The sequence below is a fragment of the Xylaria bambusicola genome, assembly GCF_022495145.1.
Source record: "Xylaria bambusicola strain CBS 139988 unplaced genomic scaffold F5B22scaffold_10, whole genome shotgun sequence".
Taxonomy (NCBI): Eukaryota; Fungi; Ascomycota; class Sordariomycetes; order Xylariales; family Xylariaceae; genus Xylaria; species Xylaria bambusicola.
Window position 1 is genome coordinate 224,596 of NW_025953563.1, and position 27,194 is coordinate 251,789.

Sequence of the window (27,194 nt, forward strand, 5' to 3'; positions counted from 1 at the left end):
GCATCCCTCTAGCACGGAGATTTCGGAATTGCATTTACTTGAGTCAAGCTGCGAAAGTGGTTCGGGAGAGCCACTACAAAGTAGATCTCCATATTAAATCACCAATAATGCTCTCTGAAGCCCCCTAAAGACAATTCTTGGGGATCTGATCATCGCATGCAATGTATCTTATTCCTGAAATTACTTGGCCAGAATGTCGATTACTAGCAACACCTCTTAAGGCTTCTCTCATGTTGTGGTTGATTGTAATGTTCCTATTCAAACACACTGTGTGGTATTTATGGTTAGTATTCGTGAATTTGTTGGGAGACAGTACAGAAATTTCCGGGTGTCTATCTTTACTTTGACGGTGCTCCCTTTAAGTATCACAATATTGTGATATGTGAAAGCACTACCTTGGTACTAAGCATCTAAGTACCTCATGATGTTAATATGACAATATTCTCTTCTATGATGTACGAATTACATGAATGAGTCTCTACAAGTATAAGAATGGAGCTGGGGCCCGTCTTCTTCCAACCGCTCTTGTCAAAGGCATTGCGACTCGACATTCTACAGTTGTATTTCTGCTGTATACACCCTTACGCACTCCGCTACCTTGAAATCATTGGCGCTTATTTGTTTACCATAACTTGCTTGGTATCTTGAAAATACGAACAAGAATACACCGAAAAAAAAAAGAATCAAAAATATCGCTTTCATTATCATCTTCTATTGAGTCGCCCATACAATTAACATCTAAATTGATAACCTGTATTGAGTCGAATACAATATGTCTCCCAACACGTCTCAGCCTGAGCCTATTGCCATTATCGGCACTGGTTGCAGGTTTGCTGGTGGAGCAAACTCGCCATCAAAGATGTGGGAGCTCATTCGCAACCCTCGAGACGTCCGCGTTGAGATTCCTATCAGCCGATTCAATGCCAAGGGGTTTTACCACGAGAACGCGATGCACCATGGACACACAAATGTCAAACACTCGTATCTACTGACAGAAGATCCGTACTGTTTCGATGCCAATTTCTTCAACATCAACGCAGTTGAAGCAGCAGCTATGGACCCACAGCAACGGCTTCTTTTGGAGGTCGTTTATGAAGCAATGGAATCGGCAGGATTGAGCATCGAGAAATTGAGGGGAAGTGACACTGGTGTTTTTGTCGGTGCTATGGTAAGATAAGACCAGCATTTTCATTAATATCCACCTCCGTGAAAATATATTCCCTTTCTCACTTATATTCTATCGTGACTTTCGATACACCTTAACAACAACCAAACGCAAAACTCGAACACACCAACATTGAGTCCTGACTATTTACTGCTGCAGCGTTCGGATTATGAGGGTATGCTTCTTCGTGATATTGATCAGCTCCCAAAGCATTTTCAGGGGGTACGTATTAAAGCCTTTTCATGCTGGTCTAAGACCTGGACTTGGTAGCAAGATAGCTTATCTTCCAACGCTAACTACTGCTACAGTATGTATACTCATAATCTAACAGCCACTAGCATGTATGAACTCCTAGGAAGTATATAATAATGAACTGGACTAATATATTTTAATATGGCAGTGGAACAAATCACTCGTTGCTTTCAAACCGTATAAGCTACTTCTGGGGCTGGACAGGTTCCAGTGTAACGATGAACACTGCGTGTTCTTCTAGCCTGGTTGCTGTTGATCAAGGAGTCCATGCACTTCGATCAGGAAACTCCCATATGGTCGTGGCCTGTGGCAGTAATCTAATCCTCAGTCCAGAGCTTTATGTAGTGTCTAGCAAGATGCAACTAGTATCACCCGATTCCCGTTCCAGAATGTGGGATAAGGCAGCTAACGGTTACGCGCGTGCCGACGGTGTGGCGGCTGTTATTCTCAAGACACTCAGGCAAGCGCTAGCTGATGGTGACAGAATTGAAGCCGTTATTCGAGGTATAGGAGTCAACCATGACGGAACGTCGGCAGGGATATCCATACCAAATCCTGACGCACAGCGTGCCTTGGTCCGCAGTGTCTACAGAAAGGCGGGTCTTAACCCAGACAACCCAGCTCACCAGCCTCAGTATGTTGAACTGCACGGCACCGGAACGCCAACCGGCGGTAAGGCCTATTCCTCTCGCCTTTCTCTTCCCCCTTTTATTTTTTCTTTAATTTTGCTTCCTCCAACCATCTCCCCCCCACGGGCCATCTGCTAACCACCGTTGCTCTCATAGACCCATTAGAGGCGGAAGGCATAAGCACTGCTTTTTTCAACCAGGTTAGCATGCCCCAGAATGTTCCTATTTACATGGGGACCGTCAAGACCGTCTTAGGGCATTCTGAAGCCACTTCGGGTATCTCAGGACTCCTTAAGATAGTCCAGGCAATGCAGAATTCCACGATCCCCCCCAACTTGTTGTTCGACCAGCTCAACCCTGCTATTGCGCCTTTCTATGTCAATATGCTGGTTCCAACCGAAGCTGTTCCATGGCCAGCTGTTAAGGAGAAGCAGCCAAAACGAGCTTGTCTCAATAACTTCGGGTTTGGTGGAACCAATGCCCACTTGATTCTAGAAAGTTATGAGGCCCCAAGGGCTAAGCATTGTGATGAGGGACCTATTTCGGAGCTTGTAACGCCATTCGTTTTCTCAGCTGCATCATCAGAGTCGCTTCGCGCGAATCTGGAAGCCTATGTTGCATATCTCGACGAGCATCCTGAAACAGATATTCACGATTTAGCTTATACACTTAGGGAGCGCCGGTCGGTTTTGCGACATCGTATCTCAATTCCCGCAACAAACATTGCCAGTCTTAAGTCTGGCTTACAGGCCATCCTGGCTGTTTCCGGTAACCCAACTCTTGGTGTTAAGGCACGCATATCAACAGGTGGCAGGCAGATGATACTAGGCGTGTTTACTGGACAGGGAGCGCAATATGCTCGCATGGGCTGCGAGCTCATTGAAAAGTCGCCACTTGCTCGGAGCACCATCCAGACACTTGAAAATTACCTAGCTGTGCTTCCCGAGAAGGATCGTCCAAAATGGTCGCTCTACTCCGAAATAATGGCCGATCCTTCCGTTTCCCGCATTAATGAAAGCGCCATCTCGCTACCCATATGCACAGCGGTCCAGATAATGATCGTTGATATTCTTCACTCTGCCAATATACGCTTTGGTGCCGTTGTTGGCCATTCAGCCGGTGAAATGGCTGCTGCCTAGTACGTATCTACTATCCGTTCATCTCTCAGTTTGGCGATCACCATACCCAGCACAGCAGGCGGTCCTACCCTTTATCGAGATTGCGCAAAATCCCTGCTACCTGTTGAGAAGCTAACTCTAACTCTCACAGCGCTGCTGGCTTTCTGAGTTCCCGGGACGCTTTAATCATCGCATGGTATGTATCAAAACCTACCGTGCCAGTTCTGAGACCTAGACTTGGTAGAATGATCTGTTGTCTTCCAGCGCTGACTGTTGCCGCAGTGCGTGAACTTCTGATCCTGAAACATGACCACAATCATCTGCGTAATTCCAGAAAGTATGTAATAAGGAACTGGACTAATACGTGTTTATATGACAGATTACCGCGGATTAGCGTGCCAACACGCCGCGTGCCCAAATGGCAACATCAAAGGGGCCATGGTTGCGGTGGGCACCTCATTACAAGATGCGATGGAACTTTGCGAGAATGAAGAATTCTCCGGTCGTATTACTGTAGCTGCTATCAATTCTTCGTCTAGCTTGACCATCTCTGGAGATGAGGATGCTATCGATGAGCTGAGCACCATCCTTGATGATGAGCACAAGTTTAATCGGCGGCTTAAGGTTAATTTAGCATCCCATTCGACACATATGCTTCCTTGTGTCGATCCCTACCTTGAATCACTACGACAAGTTGGTGTCGAATATCTACCAGGTCACAGCCATTGCACATGGTTTTCAAGTGTCTATGGTGGCAGGGCGATGGGTCAGTCAACCGATCAGCTAAGAAACACATATTGGACAGAAAATATGACCAATCCGGTACAGTTTTCGCAGGCTGTTCGAGCGGCCTGCCTAGCTATTCCGTCTGTAGATGAGGACACTCCTGCTGTTGTGCTTGAAGTTGGAGCCCATCCCGCTCTCGCTACCCCGGCTATGCAGACCATCGAGGAAGCCATCGGCACCAAGATTCCCTACCATGGGACTCTCAGTCGTGGAAATGATGCCGTTTTGGCCTTTTCTTCTTGCTTTGGATTTCTTTGGGAACACCTAGACAGCCGCTCAATGAGTCTGGAAAGGTGCGAAGGTGCCTTATCCGGAGATAATCGGTCACACCATCGACGATACAACGTCCTCGGGAACTTGCCAACCTATCAGTGGAATCACGAAGTAGCCTACTCGGCCGAGTCTAGGTGGTCTCGCCGCATGCACCTGCGGGACCCCTACCATCAGCTTCTCGGTAGTATGTCTCCAGATAGTGCCTCTCACATGCTACGGTGGAAGAATGTTTTGAAAGTTAGTGAGCTGCCTTGGCTTGAGGCACATACAGTGCAGAACATGGCCGTGGTTCCTGGTGCCTTGTACGTTTCAAGTGCTATCGAAGCAGCCAGATCGCTTGCCGCTGAAAAGAGCATACAACTCATTGACCTAACTGACTTACAATTTCCTCATCTGGCCACATTCAACGAGGGGGGTGACAAAGGTATAGAGGTCCACATAGAGTTAAGCCAGATTCAGGCGAAGCCGGAATTTATCACAGCTACCTTTACATATTCGGCCGCGCTCGGGGGCGATTCGGATGACCTCGTACTTGCTGCCAGCGGTAAGCTTAAGGTTATATTACAAGATGATGAGTCCTATCTCACCGTCCTCCCTGACCGTGCCCTTACACCACCATATTTGAAACCTATCGATACCAATGGATGGTACGACTTCCTTAAGGGCCGGGGGTTCCAGTTTTCTGGTCCCTTCCGCTCCATGGTCAAGCTCGAAAGAACGCTAGACAGAGCTGTTTGCGTCGGCAAGAAGGCGAGGACATCAATCTCAGATGCCGACGCTCTCCTAGTTCATCCAGTAGATTTCGATAATGCGCTCCAGGTCAGTTATCACAACCTTTCCCATCCCCATCTCTTGTTACTGGGCGCTGGGTCACATTTGCTCGAGCTTCTCTTACTATTCTACTCCAAAGACGCCACTTTTACTTATGAGTATTTCTGACCGCGTTGGTATAATAAATAGTCCATTCTCCTGGCCCATAGCCATCCAACTGATGGTCAGTTGAATGCACCACATGTTTTGAGCGGCATTAAAATGTTGAGAGTGAATGCTGCTGTACTCACATCCAAAGAATATCTGGACGAAGATACAAATCTTGTTTATTCGTCATGCTTTAACGCGAACCGCAAGCCTAGCGAAGGCTTTGCTGGTAACGTTAGTGTGTATACTCCCAGCCTTACACACGAAGCTATTCGGATATACGAAGCCGCATGCACGCCCTTAGGCACCACTGCCAATGAAGGTAATGCGCGGAACCTATTTTTTAAGATGGACTGGGTGCAGAGCCAGCCGGACGGCTTGACTTCTGCTGCCAACATCCCCATTACCGAGCAAGATCATGACTTCATGTCTATGATTAGGCGCATCGCCGTGTTCTATCTACGGAAATTCAATGAGATGGTTGCAGAAAATAGTCCAGCAAGAACTGACGGTCTGCTTTGTCACTACCTTAATTTTGCTAGACATGTCACTTCTCTTGTCACTCAAGGTGGTAATGACTTATTGCAGACTGAGTGGCTCAACGACACCGAGGAGGATATCATGAATCTCATTCATGCTAAGAGGTTGGTGCTGAGTAATTAACCAGGCTACATCCCCACACGACCAGCTAATTCGTTTGATAGCGCTTTCGAAAATGTGGACGTTAAAATACTGCTGCTCGTTGGACGAACTATGCCAGCCGTCTTTAGGGGAGAAACGACTATGCTGGAACATTTCCGCACATCAAACCTTCTGGACGAATACTATGTTAATGGTTGTGGGATGAAACAAACAACAACTTGGATAGGTAATTTGCTGACACAGTTGACGACGCGGAATCCTCATCTCAGACTTTTTGAGATCGGTGCGTCCTCTCCTCTTCTCCTTATCCAGGCCCATCTTCTGCTTTATTGTCAATGATCAGAGTCTTACGATGTTATTCCCACAGGAGCCGGTACTGGTGGCGCTACCAAGGACATCTTAGATGCCATCGGCCATAATTTTCAACAGTACACTTTTACAGACATATCAGCGGGTTTCTTCGAGAATGCCGCTGAGAAGTTCTCGGCGTGGAAAGATCGTATGGACTTCAAGGTGTATAACGGTGAGATAGATCCAGCCAATCAAGTAAGTCCCCTATGATTCTAGTAGACCGCTTCCATCTCAGATTATAATCGCTAACAAATAAATAAACAGGGCATCGAGGTTGGTTCCTATGACGTCGTCATCGCTTATATGGTCGTTCACGCATGTGAAAATCTGCATGTAGCCACAGCAAACCTCCGTAAACTACTCAAACCTGGTGGTTTATTGATTCTTGGAGAGGCGCCCGACGATGGCCCGCTCCTAGTTAGTCTTGGTTTTGCATTCGGAGGGCTTGCCGGCTGGTGGTGTGGCGTCAAGGAGGGCCGCAGAATCTCGCCGTTGGTGAGCCCTGCGAAGTGGGAAAGTATTCTCAAGGGTGCTGGCTTCTCGGGTATCGATACCAGTAAGTAATCGTTTATCACCCTCTACTTCCCGCCCATTTCAATCCAGTATTTTGCAGCTTAATTTCTGCCAAGATTTATCCTTTAATACATTACTTTGAATCTTTTAAAGTACTCGCTGAATATCAATTACTAATTCGCACAATCTTAGTGTCGCCACCTTCCTTCTCTGATGCTTTTGGTATGACTCTGTTTGTCTCAACGGCATTAGATGAACGTGTCGAGAAAATAAGGAATCCTGAACTGAGAGCACCAGCTACACGTTTTGACAAAGTGATAGTTCTTGGAGGTCAAACTGAGCCCATTGGGAAGTTGGTGCACAACATACGAGGCGCGCTGGCGCCATTCACAGACCGGGTTCTCACATATGAATCTCTAGAGAAACTGGATCACACTGTCGTCGACACTGGATCTATCGTCGTCAGCCTCGTTGACCTGGAAAGTCCTGTCTTCCAAGAATTGACAACAAAGAAGTGGAAAAAGTTGCGCAATATATTTACGACAGAATTAAGTATTCTCTGGCTCACTAGTGGCCGACTAGATGGGGATCCTTACAGCAATGCGACCGTAGGGTTTGGACGGGCCGCCGTCCACGAAACACCAGGTCTTCGGATTCAATACATTGACTTTCCAGAGGCCGGAAGGATTAACCCCAAGGCTGTGGTTCAGTACCTCCTTTGATTCGCCTCCATGCAGCTCGAAGATGACAGCATACTGTATACCAAAGAACCAGAGCTCGCCATCGATGTTCATGGGCGGGAGTTGGTACCACGCCTAGTAGCGCTCAGAGAGGCTAATAATCGTTATAACTCTGTTAATACGCCTGTGCATGAGTACCTAGATACTAGAGAGACGACCGTCGAACTATGTCTAGACCCGACACAAAATAACTTCTTTTTGCAGAAGTTTTCAGGGCCCAGAATTTCAGCAGATCACATGCTTATGCAAAACTCCGAGTAGGGAATGCCTTAATCCTTTCCCTAGTCGTTGACTCTGACTAATTTGTTACAACCAGTAGGGGTGAATTCATTCAGCTAGATGTGACTCATTCGACGATGTCTGCTCTATCGACGGTTGCCGGTTATCAATTCCTCGTTATAGGGAAGGATAAATCTGGTGGTCAGCGCCTCGCATTGGTATCTTCCCTCATGTCCATACTGATGGTCCCACTGGAAACAACTGTTCAGTGTGACATCCCTAGTGGCTCAGGAGCTGGTTTTCTTGCGCACGTTGCTGCTGATATGATAGCTATAGCTGTGACAAACCTCTTACATGCTGGCCAAAGTTTGCTCCTCCATAATGCTTCCAACGCAGTGGGGGAGCATATAATTGCCCAGGCTTCCCACAAGACCATCAACATCATAGCCACTTGCGACTCGTCTGAAAACAAGGCTCTATCCTGTCAAATTCCCCATATCTCCGTTTCGACATATACAACTGCATCAGAACTAGCCCATGTGCTGCCGTCAAATGTTGCGTGTTTCATAGATTTTTCAGCCAAGAAGAACACAGGCACCAGCCGTATGATCTTATCCTGCCTTCCCTCCTTTTGCCGCAAAGAAAGCATTCATACGCTCTTTTCTGTCTCTGGAGGTTACAACGGCTTTCCTCTTAGTGCATTGGGGCAACTGCTGCGTAGTGCAACACATCGTCATGTAGACTGGGACTCAATACCCACTACGCAGCCAGTGGGTATAGACAATATTCTCAATGGTGAGCCTCCGAGTTATCCACTTACCGTCATGGACTGGGAATCTCGACCCGCTACACTCCCCGTGCGCATAACTCGGATTGACGGGGAGCAACTTTTTAAGGGTGACAAAACCTACTGGATAGTTGGATTGTCTGGAACATTAGGCATCTCATTGTGCGACTGGATGATCGTACATGGCGCACGCCATATAGTCTTCACCAGCAGAGACCCCAAGATTGATTCGCAGTGGATTGAAGTCCACCGCCTCAAAGGAGCTTCTGTTCACATTTTGCCAGGGTAGGGGCATCTCCCTATGATTCATGAGCGAGATTTAAGATTTTATTAACGTGAATCATATAGTGACGTCACAGATGAACAGGCTATCCGTGCCGTGTATCAAACTATTGTCAACACAAAACCCCCTATCGCGGGGCTTGTCAATGGCGCAATGGTCCTGAAGGACACAAGCATAATCAACATGGGATTTGATGACATAATAGATGTTCTTCAACCCAAGATGGACGGGGCCGTCAACCTCGACAGCATATTTCATAGCATTAATCTAGACTTCTTTGTTATGATATCATCAATGGCAGGCGTCATCGGAAACCCTGGGCAAGCCAATTATTCAGCTGCTAGCATGGGTCTGAACAGGTACGTCTTTTCGGGCCCCTTTTCTGAATTTGCACCTCAGCTTTTGAGTATATGAGTTCCGTACTCTCTGGCGTTTGTAATTTTATTCTACAAGTGTCGCTAATTCTGAGATCATGAGTAGTGTCGCCGTACGGCGGAGGAAACGAGGCCTCCAGGCTTCGATCGTTAATCTTGGGAAGGTCATTGGCGTTGGGTACGTCACACAAGCCGACCAAAAGTTAAATCGGGCAGTTGAGGATGCGACGCCCATATCGGAGCATGATTTCCACTATATATTTGCCGAGTCAATAGCAGCTGGTCGCCTCGAAAGTTCAACTGGTCCAGAGATTTGTACTGGCCTCCTCAGTTCCTCCAACACACAAATTCTCCACGGACTGTACTCAGATCCTAAGTTCACGCACCTCCGAGTCTCCCAAATCTCGGCCAACGGCAGCATCAGCGACGTCAAGAAGAACGCATATTCTATCCTGGAAAAGCTCCAAGGTTGCAATTCCATACCAGACGTTTTCCACATTATTAGAGCTGAGTTTAGTGCCCAGCTGCGCAGGTCAGTAACAAGAGGTCTCCATAATAGCCCACTCCCATAAATCTTAGGAGTTACTGCCATGATTATGGCATTCCTACTTCGGTTAATCCCGGAGTTGTTGACTCGATTCCTCCACCCCCAATAAGATATATACTAATCCAGATGTACTAGATCTCTACACATATCCACAGCTGATGACGATCTGATGAAGATGCAGAGCGCTGAGTTGGGTCTTGATTCGCTAGTTTCGGTGGACCTACAAAATTGGTTTATAAAGAATCTCCAGGTCAGCATTACAAGTCGAAAGATCAGTAAGTAACTCTCATTAAGACCCTTACTTTTGGGGGGGGGGGGGGGTTCCCAGTCTCAAGCTGTGGTGCCAGCTATGAAAAGACCTTGGTGCGAGCATATCGTTGGTAAAGCAATACTTTATAGGGAGCGAGCTAACACATGTGCCCCTAGTGGCGTGTCAAACCCGCATGTCCAGCCTGGTCGAGATGGCTGTTCAAAATATCCCGGCCGATTTGATCCCTGGTGCTTTGGGAGACGATCCCACAATGGGGAGCAGCGAGGAAATGAGCGACTTAGATACCGAGCTCGAGCCATGCACACCTATGAGTCCCATAACGCCGGATGATGGGAATTCGGAGTTCGAGCTAAAATTTGATGGAGAGTTAGAAAACAGTGACAGCACTAATGAGGCTATCAACTGGGAAGCCGAGGCAAGCCTACCCCGCCCCGAAAGAATCCTAGAACTTGTTCCCGCTCCTCCAATCAGAACAACGCCTGAAGTTATCGTTCTCACGGGATGTACTGGCTTTGTTGGGCGCCATATACTCAAAACGCTTATGGCCTGCCCAACCATTCGCAAGATTATTTGCATCGCAGTCCGGCGGCTCTCGGAGCGCGTCAAAGATAATAAGCTACTCCCACCAAGTCGTCGCTTAGTCTATCATGAAGGTGATCTATCATTGCCCCGATTTGGCCTCTCTGAGGACATTTGGGCCGATATTTTTTGCCAAGCTGATGCCGTCGTTCATTGTGGCTTTTCCGTACGACTTACGAGCCCTTACGCAGCTGAACGGGCAGTCAATGTTGAGTCAACAAGACAGCTTCTTGGTGTATGTCTGCAGCGCATGGTCCCCATACATTACATGTCATCTGTGATGATAGGGCTCCTAGCAGGTGTTGATGCCTTTTCTCCAACATCATGTACCCAGTCAATGATGCGACCGTCGGCTGAGCAAGGCTACGTGGCCGCAAAATGGGTATGTGAGAGCATGCTGGAGCGTGCCCAAAAGCAACATGGGCTCCACGTGGTCATCAACCGTGCGTCACCAATCTACGACGAAGGCGTTGGTGTAGATGCCGACGACAACGAGTTTAGCTTTGGCGCACTAGTGCGTTATGCACACAAGACACAGGCAGTTCCGCGATTTGATTCCAAAACCTTTCAGCTAGATTTTGTCTCACTTGGGACGTTCTGTGATGACGTTATCACGGAACTGTTACGGAATGTGCATGGCACGGGCAAAGTCAGGTACATCCATAGCGTCGGCGATATCGTTATACCTGTGAGGGAGATTGCAAATATCGGACTTGAAAAGATTGGCGGACCGTATAGAGTGTTGCCAATGGAGCAGTGGACTAAGGTCGCGATGGAGGCAGGGATGCAGCCAGCTGTCGCTCCAGTGATTGAGTTCTTTAACCATCCCGTTATGCAGGCATTTCCGAGGCTTGTTAGAACGAAGGAGGCTTAAATCCTGTCAGAGTGCAGTGAGATACATTCATTCAAGTAATTTAGCGGATTCTTGGAGGTAGCGACCACGAAGCCTAGACATCAAAATTAGGAGGAATAGAAATAACGATATCGTAATAAATTTATGTCGCTTTTTCATCCGTTAAATCTTCAGGGTCGTCGCCCCCTATGGCTCTTTATCATTTAGTGAGAGAATGCAAAATCTATCTGCGTGCCTATCTCGATGCTTCCGTGATACCCCCCAATCGTGCCCCTCTTTAGATCAGCAGAAATATTGAACATATCAAAGTACTTAGTACCGGTTCAACTACATTTTTTAGCTTTAAACTACATGTATACAGGAAGGGTTTGTTTGCTGCCTTTACTTCATGACAGCCAGCTCCACGACGCCACAGCCTGCAAATATTGACTCGGCTTTCTTGAATCACTAGAACACTCGGCACATATACAGAGTATATATGCTTTCAATATGTGTTATATTAGTAGGAATTGAATAGAAATACAATCTTGAGAATGCTCCGATGCTCGAAGGATGAGGAAGAAATCTGACGCTGACTAATTATTATATTAAGTAATAGAAATAAGGTAAGTGAGGATGGGCGAGCAAGGTTCGTTCTGATTGCGGATGAACATGGGAGACAGAAACAGCTTCAGCAGACCCAGATGTGGTGTGAACAAGCAATGGAAATCTACGAGGATAAAACTGTAGAAAGCTTGAAATATGATGAGGACCCCAGGAGTAGACGCAGCGCCGTCTAACAGCAACTTTGCCTTCGTCTGAAGCATTTGTCAGTAAAGAATGAAGGGCGCCCAAAACCATACGACAAGAAATCGAGGGCGCTGGTTTTCTGCTCTGAGTTGCTCAATGGCCATCTATGGGCTTAGATTGAAGTAAGGAAAGACTCCGCAATGCCGTGTTCAGCGCCCCATGGCATACTTCTACATCGAGTGACACGCATATGCGGCTACATTCATGCTTAAATCCCCATGAAGCACGTGTGGAGCTACCTGAAGGCTGTTTTCCCACCCAAACTAGCGCACTTACTAAGTACGATGTAACGGCATCATTTTGGCCTTTTTTCCCGTGTACCCGCCACTTAATCCATGTCACAAGGTCCAAGTCGCCAGAAAACGGACGCTCACCGAAGTGCCAGACTTACTTACATCCAGGTAAGCCTAACCAATGTAGTAAGTGTGATTCACAGCCTCATCTGCAGCTACCTACCTAACTCTCCGAAGACCCCGCGAGCCAACTACCGGTAGGGCTATACCAATGTATACAGAGAAGAGAGACCAAACCTTAAGCGTAGCAATGAATCGGCTGCGGACATCTCACTCAGTTGGCAGTAATTTCCAAGTTGCCGTATATTCGTGAACGTCGGCTTGGATATAATTACTATGCAAGTAAGGCACATGGAGAGGCCCATGGAGTTGCCACGAAACTGACATGTTAGGTAGCGCCTAGTTACGGGTGTGCCTGGGGAGGTACATTGTCAAATGTTCAAGTGCCGTCTCGTTATTCCAGTGTCTCTAAGAAGAATTACCCATTTGGGTAGGTGTGTTGGCGGCAATTCACATAGAGCTACGCCACTTCAGCCGCTGTGGAGAGAACCCTAGTCACATCGGGCCGTGAGGATGAATAACCCTGCAATAATTATAAGTTCGATACGTATAGCACCTACCCAACCTTATTCGCCTTGGATTGCAATTGAGGTCTTCTAGCCTTCCCCTCTACTAAGGAGATGGCTCAGCTGTGGAAATGCCAGCTTGGTCAAGGTATCCTATCAATTGCTCATACGACCTTTGTGGCGTTTCCGTGCCGTTTCCAATTGCGCTCGCTAACACGTCTTCGGGTAAATCGCCGTTGTTGGGAATAGTGACATAATAGGCTGCTACCTTGCCACTCCTAGACTTGCAGAATTTATTTGCTTAACCTATCGTTATGAAGTCCTTCGACACAGTTTCTGATAGTTTTCTCTTCGAGACTATATGTTCCGCTTTGATACGTTGCCCAGGTCAGGATCCTTGCGGATACCCAGGGCTAGAATATCTTGAAGATGTCTTGATGCTGGGTCAGCACTAAAATGTGCTGCCGAATAGCCAAGCTATGGACAGACCGGAGCTAGATCGCCAAGCACCGGACTCCGGGGTCGGAAATCGGATTGTCAGATATCCTATGTAAGCCCAGAAGTCAGCCTGTACCCAAGCTTCTCCACTATGACACCTGCCTAAGTTAATATCTTAGAAAGTGTAGAAAAGCCGAGGAATGTACTAACCTATCCAAGAGCACTTAATTGTTTCTGAAGTGTGCACAGGGGGCTCTCATAGGGCTGTACAACCTCCCCAAAGTCACATGGGGACATTTTTTGTGGTCACATCACGCAGAGTAAACATGTCTATCAGACTAATTATGTTGTTTCCATTGTTTCGTGTTACCTGCGCTAGACGAAACTGTGATCGCCGTTGAAGCTTCGGGTGTCTCACAGGAAAGAGGAGAAATTTTCTTATGTACGCTCTCCGGAAATTTTCGATTTGGCATGGTCAAAAAGTGCCAAGTACGGGGTTAGGTGACCACAGGCAATAGCTAGCGTCGTTCGTGATTAGACCTAGCTCAGACACTGGGTTCTGGTATAGTAATAGAAACTCATAAATCATCAATGCACTTGAAATTCTAAATTCCGATGATCACATCCGCATGAGAAGCCTGAATGTAGTCCAGTTGTGACGCAAGGGGCTGATTATGGACATTGGGCTATCGCCGAGCTTAGTATCAAGTGCCTCCAACGAAATTGGATTGGTCAGCTATTGCCGCATTTCGTACCATGCGCCTCCTCCGAGATTAGATTGGTCAGTTATGAGCCTCATTACAAGAAGCATCGGACAGAGACTTAGTAACTAAGCTATTTCTCATCGTGAGCTGATGGTAGAGTTCAGGGTATACGAGCCGGAATTTGTCAGAGGCAAATGATGGAGAGGCATTTCTGGGTATGCATAAGCAACAATTAGAAAAAAGGGTCGACTCGGGCCCTTCTCCAGAGAGTATAAATCAAGTCCGCCCCAACGATCCTCATTGTGGTAGCAGCAAGTATCTTCCCTAAATCGAGAACAATATTTCTCTTGTTCTCAGCTCCGCCAGTGCTTTACCAAATTTTGATTACCAGTAAGTACACAATTGGGCTCCTCTTCTTGTATCCAGTGGAGCTTAGAATCCATATGAAAATAGGAACTTTGTCTGAGCTATGGCGCCAGCACGAGTCGATGGTGGCGTCATGGGTGGCGCCACCACCAAGGGTGATAGGCTTTCTCGTAATGCTGCGAGAACTGAACAGGAGATCATCGACCTCTCCCGGTCAATTTTGAAAATCATTTTCGACTATGCCCTCAATAAAATTGACCACTCAGAGTCTGGCTTCGAGCGCGGTTGCGATAACTTCCTTCCGGTTGTTAGTCGATTCGTTGCTGAGGAGAAAAGAGTTGAGGCATGTCTGCCCGCGTTCCCATTCAAATCCGCAAACAAGATATACAAAGTACTGGGAAAGCTTCCGGATAAGGCCGAAGAATTATCACTCGAACGATTGAATACTATCTGTAAACGTATTCAAGCCATCTATCCCCCAGGTGCTCGAATCACAATCGTCTCCGATGGCATTGTGTATAGTGGTATGTACATGATCTTCATCTTGCTCACCTGTCTGTTCAATATGAACTACCAAGACTAACTAGATCCTCGTTGCTGATGTTGTTAGACCTGTTAAGCATCTCTGACCAGGATACATGGCTCTATGGAGAGGCCTTGCGTGTAATGGCTGCAGAAAAGAAGTTTGATTGCATAGGCTTCTCGACGGAGAAGGACCTGCTTAACTTCGGCCTGCGAGAGGAGATGAGAGAAATCATCTATGTCGCCAACTGTGCGAATTTCCGCCGTTATCTTCTAAACAAATACGGCAACGACGATATTGACATTGACCGTGAAATTGCAACAAACCCTGATACAAAACTAACCTACCTCGGATATAAGAGATTCTTGGAGTCAGATTTGAAGCATATCTTTCCTCGAGGAGCCAAGCGAAGCGGTCATGCATACACGAGAGATTGCAAATATATTGCCAAGCAAATGCTAATAAGAGGCTATGTAAGCTGATATGATACGCAAATCTAGTTGATTTTGAATTCTCTAACCGTTGATAGGCGTTCGCTGGGGCTGTTAAGGACGCGTATCCTAATCATTTACGACTTTCTATTCATGAATCCATTGGCGCAGTTGCGAAGATTTCAATATCCTTGCTGAACACCAAGACTGGGTTCACAACTCCATGGCACTGCAGCGTGGCGCAACTTGCTGATGGCGAGTGGGTCAGCGCCCCCATGGGCGAATTTATTAAAAACCCCAGACTAGAACTAGTACAAGTTGACGGCCTACCTAGCCACTTTATAGAGAAGCTAGACAAGAACAACAGCGGAGGTGCATTTGAGTTGGTGAAAATAGCTAAACCTCTCACCGCTAGTGAATATATGAGCAAAGCGATTCATCCAACCGCAACCCCTTGCGGTATCTCTTCGCAAATTAGCGACTCCCTTTCCTCATCCGCCGAAACCGACGAAGCTGCAACATCAGAAGGGCAGTCTTCCCCAAATACAGCCCCAAGCATCCCTGGAAGCATTGTGGAACGGAAGATTAGCAACGTTTCCTTGTCAGGGGCAGCCGATGAAACTTCCTCGACGCTATACGGGCGAAGGCTCTTACCTCAGATTGTAGATGATCTGGCTGCGGAGGAGCCATTACGCACAGTATTCTCGTTAGCGAGATCCGCCGAAAATTCACCCAGCTTCAGAGAAATCTCCGCCCGTGTCTTCGCTCAGGCCATTAACAAGCTTTGTTGGTGGCTTCGGAGAAAGGCTGGTAGATCTAACTCAATCCAGCCTATCAGCTATATTGGACCGCGTAAGTTGCAATATGCCTACATCCGATTATTAAAGACTAAGATCGTGCGACGCTAACGCTTTAACATTTGCAGATGATCTACGGCAAGTTCTACTAACATATGCGTGTATGAAGGTTGGGTACGCTGTAAGTTGCCAATTCGTTTACAGCGCTCTCTGAAAGTCGGTAACACTCTAACATGTCTTTTTGGCAGGTGTTGTTCATCTCGCCTGAGGACAGCACGGAAGATACGCTGGCTGTGCTTGAGGCAACGAAGTGCGATATATTAGTCACCGCAGGCGACGTGCCTCCATTCCCAGTCGCAGGCGAGGTCTTGCAATCACGCTCCATGACGGTTCTGCAGCTTCCTCTTCTCGATCATCTCCTGGATGACTCGGCCGTTAAACCTTATCCGCTCACTAAGACTTTTGATGAAGTCATTGATGACCCATTCTGCTATATCCTCACGTCTGATCCCACGGGAAATCTCAAGCCAATCCCGTGGTCTCACGGTTTGATAAGTGCCATTGATGCAGTGCGTTTGTTGTCAAGTGCCCAGGCCGATGGCAACTTGCTTCCATGGACCTCGGATTGGAAAGAAGGAGATAAGATATACTCCCCATTCCCAGTGAGCCATGTGCGTATATTATCATGCCAATGAGAAACTAAAACAAGTTGCTAGAATTCTTAGCTAACCTTAGCAAATTAGGGTGCCGGTATCATCATGAACATCGTCGTTCCTGTTCTCTACAGCTTGCACTGCATACTGGGACCAGTCGACACGATGCCGAGCATTAATATCGTGCAAAACCTGGCGGAGACTGCCAAGGTTAATGTCTGGAGCCTAGAACCATCTTTCGTTGATGAGTTGGGGGAGCCCCATCTAGGCCTTGGCCATATTCACTCACTACTCTCTGACAATTTCATGTTCTCAGGCGGCGACAGTCATACCGAAGAAGAGTTCTGGGCTAACAACAGTACGTCTAAGTTGGTGCAGCAGCAGATCGAGTGCACCGACAGCTGCTCCCAGGTCCTTGCAGTATTTCCCAAGACTACGGTCGCCGCCGTGGAGCGCCGATAAGCACATAGTCCGAAAAGATCGGGATGCCAAACGGAGATGAGGAGCCCAGAGAACGAGAAGGTCCTGTCAATGGTGGTTGCTAGGCTTTTTTGGCGTGTTGCAGGGGTGAAACATATACGCTGTTCACTTTTCTTCTCACCTTATATCTTGGCGCATTAAAAGTTACATTTTTGGGTAGATATAGATTGATACAGACTAGGGTTCGTGATCGAGCTGTGCTTCAGCTATAAAACCAAGATTTACATGCTCTTGATTGAACTTAAATCATTTCTTGCGAGTGTCACGCCGTTTTGTTGACATTATTTCTCAAGAAATTATAATATTACTATATGCCTATAAAAATGTTGTCAGGCACTTGAAAATGCCCAACAGATAAGTTTCCAAAGCTTCCACCCCCAGACCGTACCTGATTTAGAAGCTCTTCTCAATATTCATCTTCTCAACGAAGCCTGAAATCAGATACTTCCATCTATGGGATAATACTCAACAGCCACAAGATATTTGTTTAAAGCTCTAGCATTGGAGTTCTGTGATTATCATTTCGCTTGAGAAACAGTAAAAGCAGTCATACTCCGGCTTTAGGATCTGCTGTTTGAGCAAATGCTACGGGCTGTATTGACCTTTCCTCCCGCCAGGCTTTTCAAGGGTATAATTCTCTAGATATTTTAATTATAGCTTTTGGCGCTGGGCAAGATGGCATACGTGTCTCGCGGAAAGCGCACCTTTATGAACTCTGTTCCATACGAGGACTATCGCAACAACGACGTACCGTAGGGTCCGGATAGTACGCATCTTCCGGCACAAGTACTTGACAATATGATATGAGTCTATAACTTGAATATGGCGAAGATTCTTAATATTTCGTTATTTTTATTCGATAATCCAATGGTATAAAGGCTAAGATGTAGCACGGTGAGCTCAATAGCATAGCATCGGCTGTAAATCCAGTCCCACCGCTTTGATCTCTACAGCTTGGTTCGTTGGAAAACATTTTCCTATTTAAGAGATTCAATTGTATATTTTGAAGATTGTAGGCTAAGTAGACCCTTGTGATTGAATATAGCAAAGCGCTTAGGGCTCTTTCAATCCTTATTCCGATGCACTATAGCTTTTGAACAAGCTACCTTAAGTGAATTGAAAACCCCATAGTACATTCCGTGGACTTATACAAATAGCCCCCGAGAAAGCTTAAGGAGCCCAGAAGCTACCTAGGATCAGAGGTATCTATCTTCAAGGAAAATACCGATCTCAGGGAGCTCAAAAATTCACTCGCGTATCTCTCTACAGATATGGGAACATGAATTGCCTACCTACGTAGTCAGCAAAGGTGATGCGGACGGGCCCGGTACAATCTCCCTCCTCCCAATATATTTCTTGGCACCTAGTGTTAGTACGAAAAGTAGACGGCTGTCAGAGGTGGGTGTCCTCGGCGTGAAGCTGGGTCGTAAGTAGATAGCACCTAGGTAGTAGGTAGGTCGAACATAGGGGTAGGGGCTCAATAATACTTATTCCTGCCTTCTCCTATACTAGAAGGGGGGGCCTTCGTCTTCTCATATATAATATACTTGGCTATCTGAACTTTCTCCACTCATTCGGGGTAACTCCTGCCCTAGTGCTTCTTTGCCTCTGACAACAGCTATACAATTGGTATAAAGGATTTAATACGCACAGTAACACCAATAGAAATAGGAGTCCCAAAAGAGTTCCAGCATTGGCACAGTTGACAATAAGCTATATTCCGAATCTTGGGAATACAATTATAAGCTTTACGCGCCGTTCATGTATTACAAGTAACACAGGGCATAAGGCGTTGCGGGATAAGAACATCATTAAAGTCGGAAATGATACGCAAACGAATACGCAAGCGAATACGAAACTTAAAAACAGCAGCGAATACGTCCGCGAAACTACTTCCTATACGTCTTCCATCGCTAATGGCTAATGGCTTCACTGGTAATTACCCGTTTAGGTTGCCAACGGGTTTTCCTTACAAGATTCTACCAGCGTAAGTGCGGGTGGTTCATAAGAAACATACGAAGCTAAAGAGAAGAAGTACAATAATAAACACGTAAAATAGGGAAGCCCTAATCGGAGTAGATATGGAATCATAACATGACGCTCCATTGAGGCTAGAAATTAGCTTCTGAAGCTATACTATATTGTACTCTACATAGGCATACCGCAGCTCCGGGGCATGTTTCCACTGTTACCAGAATTACCTCTTAGCTATTTAAAACCAGAAAATCAGGTTTATCAGGGAGCATGCTTAACTCAAGCAGTTAATTTCATATGCAGCTTACCCTATAAGTTCACCATTTATGTTAATTATTGTCTATAGGAACAGCTCAATGATGTCTGAATTGTTGTAGACCCATGTCTCCTATTTCCGTCGCATGTATAGACAATGACGAATTGTAAGACCGGGTCGGCAGTATTACCGACGAGGATTTTAGAATTGCCTTCCAACTCACGTAATCAATGATCACGCTCTTGTCTCCGGTGGCCGTGTTCCCTGCGGGATTGGAGGACCGCGGTGAATCATGACCCGCCGGAATGCACACGGAGCTCGCTTCTCTCCAGGCCGAAGCCGTGGTGGCTACAGTGAAGCGACTTATAAAAGAGAAGCGTCATATCCAGTTTGTGAATCGGATTGTCTGTTAGACCAGTGAACTCACCATTTGATATTGGGCATGATGTCTCTTCTACTTTCTAGCCCTTGCGTCCCCGCTACGTTTGACCTTTCCGGTATCACTGGTCTAGAGGTTCTTCACATCGATGCCACTCTAGTAAACAACTACAGCGCTTCCGTCTCGGAGGTGTTTCTATTCACTCAACCGTCTGTGGAATTGTTGAATGCCACATTCTGCAATGTCACAGTGTCGTACACTCACCCTGGACAGAACGACACAGTTCACGCGGAAGCTTGGTTACCGGCAACAAACTGGAATAGCCGATTCCAGGCTGTTGGGGGCGGTGGTTATATAGCCGGTCGTTATGCTGCCTCATATGCTAATATGGAAGGGGCTATAGCGGATGGGTACGCCACCATAACGACCGATGCAGGAGTAGGGAATACTCAAGACCCGTCTCCATGGGCATTGCTTAGTCCAGGCAACGTTGACTTATATAATGTTCAGAATATTGGATCTGTATCATTGGCTGATGGGGTAAGTCTAATCCAAGGACCTGGTCTCGCGTGTACTCGATGAAAAATACTATTTCTACTTTGGCATCACTGATGATCAACCCTTAGGGACTCATTGGGAAATCGCTTGTCAAGAGCTTTTACGGTAAAGGCCCTGACTATTCTTACTGGAACGGTTGTTCACAAGGTGGCCGCCAAGGCATGATGCTGGCACAACGCTATCCCACGCTGTACGACGGAATCGCGGCTGGTGCTCCAGCGATCCATTGGAACGACCTCTTGTCCTCTATACAGTGGCCAGAGCAGATCATGAACCTTTTGCGTAGCTATCCATATAACTGCGAGCTTGACTCAATCAATGCTGCTGCTGTCTCTGCTTGTGACGGACTTGATGGCATCGCCGACGGTGTCATAACGGAATTCGACACTTGCTTAACCACATTTGACCCTTTCAGTCTTGTTGGGACAACTATCAACTGTACCGAGACTGGCGAGACAATTTCAATCAGCAGCACTGCGGCGGCTGTCATCAATGCAACTTGGAGTGGCCCACGCACAGCGAGCGGGAAGCAATTGTGGTACGGCTACAATCCCGGGGCTGATATCACTGGCAACGGCCAACCCCCGAATCAGAGAATTGGAATTGCGAGAACCAATTGCACCCCAAGAGCTTGCGTTGGTATCCCACATTTTCTGAGTAACCCATGGTTTCGGCTTTTCGTAGCCAAGGATCCAAATCTCAGCTTGTTCAATATTACCCATGCCCAATTCGACATTTTGATACACCGCGGTCAGCAAGAGTACCGATCCTTCATAGGGACAGAAGACCCTGATCTCTCGGAGTTTCGAAGCGCTGGTGGCAAGTTAGTGAGCTTCCACGGATTAGTAAGTCATGTTCAACCCCTTAATTGAGGCTGGTGGTAGCAGTTAGCTATCTTACTAAATCTTTCGTGCCACGGTAGTACGACCAAACTATACCTTCGAAGGGCACGGAGCACTATTACCAGCAGGTTGCTTCGGCTATACCAGAAATCGATGACTTTTATCGGCACTTTGAGATTCCAGGGCTGGGTCACTGCAGCGGCGGACGGAGTGGACAACCAAACCAGCTGTTCTCACAACTTCGCGCGTGGGTTGAGAATGGGACTGCACCTACGCAAACCTCTGTCAAAATAACTGACTTGGAGGGAAAGGTACACGATCGTGTCTTGCGCAGGTATGCTCTAAGAACGAATGACACGAGTCAAAGATGTGATTAGGGGAAGAGCACTGTTAGAACGCTCAGGATGGATGGACGATTTACGAGCATTCCGTGTAGCTTTGTTTGATAATATGTGTACTACTTCCGCGCGATATATTATCTAGCTCCAGGTCATGTATTTCTGCCATGCCTTTGGAAATAGTTTGTGCGAAGGGGTTATCACCATACATCTTTAACTTGCGATTGTTCCCCGTATGAGCACCTGCTGAGGTTGTAGCTCTAAGTTATCTGTCCACAATTCACTGCGTAGAGTCCAACAGGGGGCACTTGAAAACTTATTCGTTTTGGCGTTGAGACCAAGATGGAAGAGTTTCCTGCTGCTCTAAGAAGGCCCCCGATTCCAGAAAATCAAGTAGCGACGGTTGTACTGCAGCCCACCCAAGATCTTCTCTCGTTTTCGCACTCGAGGATGGGTTGTCTATTTCCATCGCAGCCGCCATCAGCCCAAGAGTGCCCAATGCCTCTTCTTGGGATATGGAAACAACAGGGACGTCGAGTTTTCTCGCAAGAACTTCGGCGATGTCCTTAGTTCGTACTCCCTCATCAGCTACCAGATGAAACACGGATCCCGTTCTACCAATCTCCAGTGCAAGTCGATAGGCCCGCGCGACATCGAGAGTGTGTGCGGCAGGCCAGCGATTCTCTCCAGCACCCAAGTATGCAATCGTTCCCTTAGACTTCGCGACCGCGAGCATAAGCGCTACAAAGCCAAGTCCGCCTTCGCCATACACGCTTGGGAGCCGCATTATTGAGACACGCACCCCCTTTTCTGCAAATGCCAATGCGGTCGACTCAGCAGGGCCACGGATTGAACGAAATGGGTCGCTCTCGTCAAACCCTCGATCCTCTGTTGCGAGCTGGCCATTAGCAACAAGCGAGGTTCCGGAGCTGATCACAAAAGCCCGGTTTCCGCCTGCCGATTCCAACGCAGAGCCTATAGCTGCGATAGCGGCTCGATCAACAGCGCAGCTTCCAATGTAGTCTTGCATATTATGAACGAAAGCGAGGTGCGCGACGCCATCACATTCGGACGCGGCTTTCTTAAGGATATCCAGATCAGTTAGAGTCCCGTGTTGAACCTCTGCGCCGAGGTCCTTGAGCTGCTTGGCGGCGGCGTCGCTACGGGCGAGCCCGAGAACCTGATGACCATGAGATAGCAACTCTTTTACGACTGCCTTCCCGATGGTGCCGCTGGCACCGGTGACAAAGACTCTCATGGTCCTCGTGTGGTAGTTGATTTATTTTGAAGTTGACTTAGTTTAGGAAGAAATTGAGATGTAGGATATGAAGGTATTCTGGTGAAGGAACGAGAGACTGGAGGAGGCTTGCTGCACATTCCAGGAGAATTAGCTTACCTTAAATACATATTCACCTGCCCACTCATTTGGTAATGACTGCGAGAGTACATGGCTTGAGCAGTTCCCACAAAGTCAAGTTGATTTCGCCGTTCGTTCGTCACGAGATGCATCAAGCGTGTCCATCTACCTATCTACTATGTATATAGAGGCTCTTAGGCAGGTTGGAAGACAAGCCAATCAGGATCTTGCACATCCGAGGAGCAGTTAGTGCAATCGGTCAGTGTAATTATGGGTTAGAGTATGGGTTATGCCCGTCTAGCTCAGGATTACACCCCACTTCTTCATGGCAAGTGTGAGGCTTCAATGGCCGAAAGGTGGTTAGCGCATGAAAACAGAGATCGCGGGTGTGCGCGCCGCATGGGAAAGGGATTCGCCAGGGAGTTGGCAAGCTACTAATCAGGACCGTTGCCGAGACCATGTCGGACAGTAAACCCAGAGGCGATTCTTCAGTTTCAGGTCCCTTCAAGTCTGGGTCAATTCAACTACTCGAGTTGCCTACATAGAAGGATACAAATGAAGCATGGCCTCGGTCAGTCTGCGAGAGGAACGACGTCGCAAGATCCCGCGAAGGTCGAGATTTGGGTGCCGAAATTGCAAGCTGAGGAAGCTCAAAGTGAGTGAATGCTTGTGGTCTTCCTCATCATGATGACTAGCTGAACATGGTTTTCAAATCATATAGTGCGATGAAGGTAAACCACAATGTAGGAGATGCATCTCATTTGGGTTAGTATGCAATTTCATGCCTGATGTTCCAGATCTGCAGCCCGTCGCCGATGACGCGGTCAGATCAGTGGTCGTGCACAGAGAAGCAGAACTCCAGCCTTCTCTTGCTGGTACAGTATGGACATCTGACGCATCGGCATTCTACCAGTTGGACGCAAAATGTCAAGATTTCGTCACACGGTATCTTGGGCGAAGCCTCGTTACTCCAGATGACCCCAATATGGCAGAGGTTAATCGCAAGCTCCTAAGGCTAGCATTTACGGTATGTCTTACCAGAGTGATATTCACGCTGAAGCCTGGCTTGAATGTATCCGACATCGCCGGAATACTGATACACTACCCGCAGCATCCTTTCCTGATGCATGCCTCTCTAGCTGTGGCGCTTGCATATGACCGCTACCAAAACGGATCGTCGGTCATTACGCTGGAAGAGTGCTACCACTGCTCTCGAAGCACGGTTCTCTTCCACAGCAGACTGAGAGAGTCCATTGAAACGAAAGACAAAGACCCCATCTGGGGCACTGCCGCCGCTCTAGCGATGTTGTCCTTCTCCTCTCCTAATGCATGTGCAGCACAAGAATCATGGCCGCTGAAGCCCTCCAGTCCGGCCGATCTGGAATGGCTGCGTATGATCAAAGGCAAAATGTCACTGTGGCGTATAGTTAATCCACTGCGAGTAGACAGCTTGTTTCGTGTGATGGCGCCGACATACGCTCATATGCATTCTCCTTTCCCTGACAAAGGCATTGCTCATATACCAAATGCTTTGGCCGATGTATGTCATCTTGACGACTCGTCAACGATAGATAACAATCCGTACTTCGAAACCTCCCATGCAGTTTCTCATATATACGGCCTTCCAGATAGCCAGGTTTCAACAGGTCATACTCACCTATTTACACGCAGCGTAAAGGGCTGCTTCCAATCATTACTAAAGGAGAAGGACCCTGTCGCACTTTTATTATTGTACCTCGTATGTAACCACTGGAGTCGTTTCCTTCCTGTTCTAGTTACTCTCCGGGGCCATGATTGCTTATTAGAGGCACATGTGTGTCTCGGGAGTATGCAGAACTACCGAAACTTTTGCCTGAAAGAGTGATTACTGACTTCAGCAATTGTAGTGGTATCGAAAAGCCGGTCGTAGTATATGGTGGATCGAGCTTAGAGCTCGAATCGAGTGCCCTTCTATTTGCTTCTATCTACGGCTCTATCACAAAGAATATGGCGCTGTTCACGCGTTGCTTCCCGGTGGGTCACTTGCCAATGATTGGCATTCGTCGTTGATGAACAGGTCTTCCTGACCTCCGAGGTTCACCAAGGCATCTCATCAGCGAGGGCTGAATAGTCTCAGTTCAGTGACACCGAGACTGTCTTGATATACCGCCAAGACTTGCATACTGGACGCATGAAGCCGGCCTTATTTGCCATAGATATTGCCAAAGCTATAAGCAGCTTGTTTCGGTACTACTCAGATCTTAAATATTAACTTTCTCTCCTGATTCCATATCCTGATCACTCAGATAAGATCTTTTATTATCGAAATATGTCCTGGACTCAGCACGACTCAGAGTGGCGTTGCCCCCTAGGGGTTGAAGAATCAGCGTTCTTAGCCATAGCTGCTAGTGGCATGTCTCCCAACAAAGAGAACCTCTTTGTTATGGCAGCTGTTCGAATTAAGGTTTCATCTCCATCTAACGACGTTCATTTAGAGCAAAGGCTTCGCTCTATTTGGGCCAATCTCAGACTTTGCCACCCGGGCATCGCAACAGCCCTGCGCGACGGCGAAAAGTGCTACCAGCCCACCACGACTGGTGATGGTTTGAAAGCTTGGGTGGCGTCATCGTTCTACGTTGAAACCGTCGCCGCGTCCGTTGATGACCTCTTTTCCCAGCATCTTAAGTTCCCGCATCTCAAAAATAGCGCGAGTTGCCATTGGTTGCCAGCGTCCAGCGAACTCGCCATCGGTACTTCACACTGGCGATGCGACGGGCGCGGCTTGTTCATGCTGCTTCATGAATTCTTGACACTGTTGGCAAGGCCTCATATCGGCGCAACCATCCGTGACCTGGGAAGTGAAACTGCCAACTTGGTGCCCTCCTTTGATGCGATCATGCGTGTTCCGCACTCGGTCTTGCCTGAGAATTCAAGGCGCGCCGATGCCATCTTGTCAGATTGCATGAAAGGGGGTTCATCCATTGGCTTGCCTGTAGCCAGTGGAAAAGTGCCAGGAAACACAGTGCGACTCGAAACGTCGATACCAAACATCGCATCTACATTACGAGCGGCGTGTCGAGCTCGTGGTATCCGCCTTTCTGCTGCATTGCATGCATCAATCATTGCAACAACAGCTCGGTATTGCCAAGCTGATGCAGCCGATGAACCAAAGTACAGGTCTATTGCAGTCTTTGACTTGCGAAAGCATTGCCCGAAGCCTTTTGATGGGCCACTACATGCAGCTGCGCTGCGTGCAACCGCTCTGCCCATCGCGGTTGATGCAACCGATAACTGGAATTATCTAGCAAAACATCTGCATTCTGTGTATAGGGAAACCTTCGAACCTGGAAAAAAGGACATGATGTTTGTGCGCATTCCGCTCATTGAGCGAATGGCAAGCCTACTAGCCACGCCTACAACGGAGCCATGGCTGAGCAATCTCGGGGTGCTGGATGACTATGTGAGCATGAAATATGGAGATGTCAACGTAGAAAATGTCTGGCTAGGCGTACAGGCGGTCACACCACAGCTCGTGGTCCATACTTGGAGTTGGAATGGGCGATTGCACATCAGCGCATGCTATAATGAATCATTCTACGAAGCGGCGTTTGTCAAGCAATGGCTTGAAGAGGTCAAGACAAACTTGCTCAAGAACCTGGGCGTTTAGGTTGCCATAGAGGAATATCCAGTCTTAGACCACACGAATCTACCTAGTTGCTGTGTTGATGCGCTCAGGTCAGGCTATAAAATTCGGTAGATTTGGTAGGATCTAGAGCGGTTCCATACTACTCAGAGCAGACATATCGCTAGAGTACGGTTAACCCTATATAACATTTACAATTTACGGGTTTCGTAGACGTCGGTTAAGAGTAGAACGATACCTTTTCACGAGGAAGCGATTTATCCATGATCGCCTGTAGTGGTCTATCGGGGCTCAATATGCAGAAACATATTTATTCCAACTGGAGCCGTAGCACGTAGCTGTATCGGTATCCCGAGTGCTTGCAGCAATAACACGGAAATACACAATCTACATTTTCAATCTTCCGACCCTCCCGAGGCTGTCCGTACGGCCTTTATCGTCATTATCGAGTATATTTTGCGTGCGAATGAGACGGGTGAAGAGCGGTGTGCAGAGTGACGTAACAACAATCAGCGTGCAGCTAACCGA

At 47.4% G+C, this 27,194-nt stretch overlaps 6 protein-coding genes across 6 annotated transcripts; 5 read left to right on the forward strand and 1 right to left on the reverse strand.

Moving 5' to 3' along the window:
• Positions 1-772: 772 nt before the first annotated feature.
• F5B22DRAFT_634851 (uncharacterized protein) lies at positions 773-11,321 on the forward strand (the record flags this gene model as incomplete). The annotated part of the gene is made up of 17 exons (XM_047977047.1): positions 773-1,168; positions 1,325-1,413; positions 1,566-2,089; positions 2,302-3,165; positions 3,544-5,042; positions 5,184-5,785; positions 5,846-6,066; positions 6,151-6,329; positions 6,399-6,690; positions 6,840-7,351; positions 7,385-7,593; positions 7,704-8,343; positions 8,374-8,678; positions 8,742-9,035; positions 9,130-9,582; positions 9,733-9,872; positions 10,024-11,321. The coding sequence occupies 17 exons, from the start codon at positions 773-775 to the stop codon at positions 11,319-11,321; spliced, it is 8,517 nt and encodes a 2,838-aa protein (XP_047833025.1).
• A 3,037-nt stretch (positions 11,322-14,358) lies between these two features.
• F5B22DRAFT_34031 (Pyoverdine/dityrosine biosynthesis protein-domain-containing protein) lies at positions 14,359-17,565 on the forward strand. Its single transcript, XM_047970881.1, has 7 exons — positions 14,359-14,480; positions 14,544-14,980; positions 15,067-15,452; positions 15,509-16,262; positions 16,336-16,388; positions 16,456-16,878; positions 16,951-17,565. Exons 2-7 carry the CDS (start codon positions 14,560-14,562, stop codon positions 17,320-17,322), a joined length of 2,409 nt encoding a protein of 802 aa, XP_047833026.1. The 5' UTR covers positions 14,359-14,480; positions 14,544-14,559; the 3' UTR covers positions 17,323-17,565.
• A 2,450-nt stretch (positions 17,566-20,015) lies between these two features.
• Positions 20,016-21,726, forward strand: F5B22DRAFT_653440 (tannase and feruloyl esterase; the record flags this gene model as incomplete). The annotated part of the gene is made up of 3 exons (XM_047979717.1): positions 20,016-20,489; positions 20,576-21,352; positions 21,430-21,726. 3 exons carry the CDS (start codon positions 20,016-20,018, stop codon positions 21,724-21,726), a joined length of 1,548 nt encoding a protein of 515 aa, XP_047833027.1.
• Positions 21,727-21,779: 53 nt separating this feature from the next.
• On the reverse strand, positions 21,780-23,375 carry F5B22DRAFT_597211 (uncharacterized protein). Its single transcript, XM_047974291.1, has one exon. The coding sequence runs from the start codon at positions 22,943-22,945 to the stop codon at positions 22,004-22,006; it is 942 nt and encodes a 313-aa protein (XP_047833028.1). The 5' UTR covers positions 22,946-23,375; the 3' UTR covers positions 21,780-22,003.
• On the forward strand, positions 23,258-25,231 carry F5B22DRAFT_34148 (uncharacterized protein). Its single transcript, XM_047970895.1, has 4 exons — positions 23,258-23,699; positions 23,766-24,071; positions 24,156-24,782; positions 24,931-25,231. The coding sequence occupies exons 1-4, from the start codon at positions 23,607-23,609 to the stop codon at positions 25,108-25,110; spliced, it is 1,206 nt and encodes a 401-aa protein (XP_047833029.1). The 5' UTR covers positions 23,258-23,606; the 3' UTR covers positions 25,111-25,231.
• On the forward strand, positions 25,232-27,194 carry F5B22DRAFT_34054 (uncharacterized protein). Its single transcript, XM_047970885.1, has one exon. It carries the CDS (start codon positions 25,353-25,355, stop codon positions 26,688-26,690), a length of 1,338 nt encoding a protein of 445 aa, XP_047833030.1. The 5' UTR covers positions 25,232-25,352; the 3' UTR covers positions 26,691-27,194.

Coding starts and splice junctions, on each gene's coding strand:
- F5B22DRAFT_597211 (XM_047974291.1), bottom strand. CDS start 22,945: ATGAGAGTCTTTGTCACCGGTGCCAGCGGCACCATCGGGAAGGCAGTC.
- F5B22DRAFT_34148 (XM_047970895.1), top strand. CDS start 23,607: ATGGCCTCGGTCAGTCTGCGAGAGGAACGACGTCGCAAGATCCCGCGA. Junction 23,700..23,765: donor GCAAGCTGAGGAAGCTCAAA/GTGAGTGAATGC, acceptor CAAATCATATAG/TGCGATGAAGGTAAACCACA. Junction 24,072..24,155: donor TCCTAAGGCTAGCATTTACG/GTATGTCTTACC, acceptor CACTACCCGCAG/CATCCTTTCCTGATGCATGC.
- F5B22DRAFT_34031 (XM_047970881.1), top strand. CDS start 14,560: ATGGCGCCAGCACGAGTCGATGGTGGCGTCATGGGTGGCGCCACCACC. Junction 14,981..15,066: donor CGATGGCATTGTGTATAGTG/GTATGTACATGA, acceptor TGATGTTGTTAG/ACCTGTTAAGCATCTCTGAC. Junction 16,263..16,335: donor TATCAGCTATATTGGACCGC/GTAAGTTGCAAT, acceptor TAACATTTGCAG/ATGATCTACGGCAAGTTCTA.
- F5B22DRAFT_34054 (XM_047970885.1), top strand. CDS start 25,353: ATGTCCTGGACTCAGCACGACTCAGAGTGGCGTTGCCCCCTAGGGGTT.